This window comes from Setaria italica, chromosome V, assembly GCF_000263155.2.
Source record: "Setaria italica strain Yugu1 chromosome V, Setaria_italica_v2.0, whole genome shotgun sequence".
Classification (NCBI taxonomy): Eukaryota; Viridiplantae; Streptophyta; class Magnoliopsida; order Poales; family Poaceae; genus Setaria; species Setaria italica.
Window position 1 is genome coordinate 9,632,754 of NC_028454.1, and position 5,137 is coordinate 9,637,890.

The window sequence follows — 5,137 nt, forward strand, 5'->3', positions numbered from 1 at the left end:
TCTGTTAATCTGACTGGGCTTTTCTTAACTTGAGGTAACGGATAAGCTTCATAAAAATCTTGCCTGACATGTACACTCTCATAAGAGCAGACGTGTCTCTTATTCCGTCAGAGCGTCCCTCTCCGTGCCATTAATTTTCTTGTTATAACCATTATGATCCCCGGTCATGTTTATAATAAGGGGGAGGTCACGTTTATTTTCTGGATCATGGCAAGATCTATTACTGATCACCCCATATTTATAAGCCGTAAAGAAGTCACCGTTAGTCAAGTTAAGACATCACTTTTTTGTATTAGCCGCGAATTATACTCCATCCGTGCAATTAGTTTTGTAATTAGCTTATGTTTAGTACTCCTAATTAGCATCCAAACATCCGATGTGATAGGTGTTAAACTTTAACAGGTGTTTCCCAAACACCCCCTGACAGTGGACACGGAAGGGAAGACATGGAGTACCATTCCTTTGCTGGAAAGTATGGGTTTTGAAAATTTTTGCCATGGTCCCGTCGCTTTTCTTGGTCAACCACAAGGGCGCTTGTGCTATATGAATACTAGGAAACTTATCACTAATAAGAATATCAGTCTGGATTCTTGAAGACTACAGTGCTGGTCAATGGATTTTTAAGTACAACATCAGCACTTCCCAGCTTTTCGGAGAGGTAGATCTCATGATGGAGCGGGATTATTCTTTGATCGCAATTCATCCAGAAGCCAATGTAGTTTTCTTTGTTTCGAATTCTGAGGATATTTTAATGTCATATGACATGGATCAGGGTAAAGTTCGTGTTATATGTTGCTCACAGAGCCTATGTATAACACGTACATTCCTTCCATATCTTCCATATGTTCCTTTTTTTCATGGACTGGCTGATCAAGACTAGAAGCATCATGCCCAAGGTGAAGGTCAAGAATTGGTACCCTAAAATGATATGGATGCTTTCACATGTGCTGGGCCTTCAGTTGTTACCAAATTAAATAATGGAGAGGCAGCTTATCTACGTCATTTTCTTGTCATAGTTTGTACTGTTTATTGTTTGATATATTCCTAAAGTTTGTTTTCGAGGAAATTCCATCAATCCTAAAGGTCCTTTCACTTGGCAGTGGAGAGATTACTTAATAAGTAAGTCTGATTCATTTTCACTTATGATATTGTTTGTCATTTGTTATCTGCATTGCCATAGTTTGCCTAAGGCATCAATTTCCCTGTCATAGCTATGGTCTATGTGATGCATATTTGGAAGCCTGCATATGCTTTCATAAAAATGCTTGAGTATACCCTTGCTAGAAATCTATGAAAAGCATTTGTTAAGAACTGGATTATTGCTTATTCAGTTAGAGAAGGGAACTAGTTGCGAAGAGGACCTTGAAGTATAATTTCAAAGAAGTGCTGTCTGACCATGATGGTCCTGTAGCATAACTATTATATAGAAATGAGTTGTAAAGTTAACTCGGCTTGCTTTTAACTATCTGTATTTGTTCGCACCTGGATAGCTATCTGCATTGGCATATCGTGTATAGTATAGGCATGCATTTTGAGGACCATAGCACAACTTTTACATCCAAGATCCCAGGTCTTGAAAAAGTAGAGGTGGTGATGAACAGAATCGGTTCAAAAATGTCAAAACCATTTCCTAACCCACCTCATCCGACTGCAGCTCATATTTTTAGTTAAACCACTCGATGGCAATTTTGTTCTTCTGTTTACTGAGACGAAGTACGGAATGAATTGGAACAGCTTGTGCCTACCATACTTCTGTTCTGTTCGTTAACCTAGCGGAGTTTTAAAGCTGTGTCTGTGAGGGTGCATGTCTCATCATCTACAGTTTGAAGAAATCCGAACTGCATAAATGCGTTTCAGCTTTCTTCAATGTCAGAGCGCTGCTCTTTGAAAAGATACAGAAGAGCGGCAGGTATACGGATTTTTCCTATTTTCCCGGTCACTTTCACGGCTATTTAATTTATCTGCAGCCTATAAGGTATAGTATATGAGGTTAGCAGCGATGGGATCTAATGCTTGTGCAAATGTTCATACTGCTATCTTGTTGCCGTATGATGTTATGAGACCGGCTCATTTGCCCCACAAAGTTCCTCGAGAGGATTGATGTGATGACATAAACCCAAGTGAAGGAGGAGATAGTCCGATGGTACTCTCTGGTGCGAGGATCGATTTTTTTTTTCCCCGGCTTGACGCGTGAGAGGCGCCACTGGGCCGAAAACCGTAGAACACACAAAGGGGCGGGCAGGCAGAAGTGGGATCCGGTCCGTTGCGGCCAGTTTGGTCTTCGCCCATTTCGGGCCACCAGCAGGCCCAACACCGCGGAACAAGAGCCGGAAGCCGCCGATTCGGCGGTGGATGGATACACGCGATCTCCGTGCTCAGAAGAGGGGAATCTGCCTTTCGGCTCGTGGTCCGGCACCTCGCGGTCGCAGGCAGGTGAGGTGGCAGGGACCCGCGGCGGGGCGGGCAGCGAGCTAGCTAGAAGAGGCGAGCCAATCCGGCAATCCGTCCGCCCTGCCTTGCCCACCCGCCACGTCGTCGGACGTGCCCATCAGCTCGGGTTGGGGATATTTTGGGCGCGATCCAAAAGAGACGCGGCGGGGCCCGGCGCCAGCCCGCTCCATCCGTATCCACTTTGCTGCGTCACCCCCCGAGCGCTGGGTCCGCTCACCTCTCGGTCAAGGGGGATGGCCGTGACAGGGATCAAATTACCAGGTCAGATCGTGCCGCAGCCGCTCCACCGTCTTCGCCCTATCTCGGAGAGTTTAGATTCTAATTGATTCTCTGCCATGCTAAAATTTTGGTAAAAAACTTGCCAACATTTTAGTAGCAAAAATGTGAGAGATTGTTAAATTTCGGTAACAAACCAAACAGTGATCAAAGAATTATTTTGATAAAACTCTGACGTGCCAAAATTTTAGCACCCAACCAATCAGATCCTTAAGTTTTTTCAAAAACTCTACTTGGAAAAGCTCCGCTTGCTTACGTAGGAAGATGCTTTTTAGAGAAGCTAACCATGCCTTTTTAGATTATCTAAATGCTCTTGTGGGCGTCAGTCGTCATTGAGGGAGCTCGAGGTGGCATCCGCCCGCGTGGGAGGGAGCTTCGGGTGCGTGGCTGTCGGGGGAGGAGCTCGAGCGGCGCAGCCATGGGAGAGGAAGGGGAGGGAGCTCTAAGCGGTGCAGCCATTTGGCTATCGAGGAGGGAGCTCCGGCAAACACGACCATTGGGAGAGGTAGCTCCGGGCAACACGATCTTCAAGGGAAGGAGCTCAGAGCTGTGCTGGATATGGAGGGTGGCGCGAGGTGAGAAGCGGCGACCTGTCTTCGGCGCGAGATGAGGGCGGCATCCCATCTTCTCCAAGGACGGCGCGGGATGAGGGCGGCAGCCCGTCTTCTACTAGGGTGCGAGGGACGAGGGTGACGACGCTCCGAGGGCTACATGAGGATAGAGATGGCTCGGGCCGATATCAAGTCGAGGTCAAAGCTTGGGAAGCAGTCACGATCAGATTCTTTATTTGTAGTGTAAGGGGGTGTTTGGATCTTTAGGACCTCCTAAAATTTATGTCACATCGAATATGGATCTTTAGGACCTCCTAAAATTTATATCACATCGAATATTCGGAGGCTAATTAGGAGGACTAAATATGAGCTAATTATAACTAATTACACAGATGGAGGCTAATTCACGAGACGAATCTATTAAGCCTAATTAATCCATCATTAGCACATGGTTACTGTAGCATCACATTGTCAAATCATGAACTAATTAGACTTAATAGATTCGTCTCGCAAATTAGTCTCCATCTGTGAAATTGGTTTTGTAATTAATCTATATTTAATACTCCTAATTAGTATATAAACATTCGATGTGACAGAAATTTTAGGAGCGACTAAAGAAACAAACACCCCCTAAATAGAGTTTTTGAGACTTTTTGATTATGGGAAAAAGGATCCTGTTTGGGGAGCTGTAGGCTCTTGGAGCTTCCAATTAAGCAAAAGCTCTCGAAACAGGGCCTTCGCTACAGTGCCCGTGGCGTCTTCTCCATGCTTCCAGTGACACTTCGCGGTACCTTCACCCGCCGGTATCCGGACGCTCGCTCCCTCCACGATTTAAGAGAGACCCATCGGCTCATGTCTCTTGTACCCGGACGCTGGTGGTGCGGTAGTAACCTTTGTTGGAGGAAGGCGAAGATGCTGGAGAAGCTGTGGGACGACGTGGTGGCCGGGCCTCACCCGGAGACGGGGCTCGAGAAGCTCCGCAAGGCCGCCAACCCCCGCCCGATCGTCATCGACAAAGGTAGCGCGGTTTTCTACCACTAGTTGTTATGGTAGCAGTTTGGAACAAAACTTAATCAAGATATATGAAGCACCAATGCAAACTGATCTGATGTCTAACGACGGACTCTCTCAACTACTACAGATCTGCTTAAAAGTAGGCTCATGAAATCATGATCTGCTTAATTTGTTAATACTTTCTCGAGGACCAAAAATGGTTTAAAAGAAAAACTAATTGACGGAACATCCTAGACATGTTAAGCTGTACACGTATGATGATGATCTTGCGTTAAGAACTAACCCCTAAAAAAAACTTTGTTCTCAAGATGCCGTTGCTGCTGCCGGGAGCTACAAGCGGACGCAGTCGATGCCGTCGACCCCGACGACGCCGGGGACGCCGTCGTCGTCGACGACGCCGCGCGGCGGCAACAACGTGTGGCGCAGCGTGTTCCACCCCGGGAGCAACCTGGCCACCAAGAGCATGGGCGCCAACCTCTTCGACCGCCCGCAGCCCAACTCCCCCACCGTCTACGACTGGTAAGCGCCGTCCATGGTCTCAATGCCCCGGCATCTCTCTGCCGTCCTCGCCGTCCTTTGGTTTATACTCCGTATTAGTACTTAGCAGTAGGATGATCTCTACTTAGTAGTACTATATGGTTTGATTGCTTACTATAGTAGTACTATGCTGATCTGCCAAGGCTCAGATCGAGCAGAGCATCAAAGCAGGTGCCCTCTGAGACTTAGCTGAATGAATTATTACTGTTTCTGTTTCAAACACCAGAATAAGCAGGTCAACTAGCTAGTGAGCCATGAGGTTAGCACTAAACTGAATGGTTACTGTTTCTGTTTCAAGAACTCCCCCC

At 46.6% G+C, this 5,137-nt stretch overlaps 1 protein-coding gene across 1 annotated transcript in view; it reads left to right on the forward strand.

Moving 5' to 3' along the window:
• The first annotated feature begins 4,129 nt into the window (after positions 1–4,129).
• LOC101781763 (dormancy-associated protein 1) overlaps positions 4,130–5,137 on the forward strand; it is a 3,177-nt gene continuing 2,169 nt past the window's right edge. Inside the window, exons 1-2 of the mRNA XM_004968241.3 lie at positions 4,130–4,296; positions 4,601–4,811. Of these exons, the coding sequence (XP_004968298.2) occupies positions 4,131–4,296; positions 4,601–4,811 (377 nt within the window). The 5' untranslated portion in view covers position 4,130. The remainder of the gene's footprint in view (positions 4,297–4,600; positions 4,812–5,137) is intronic.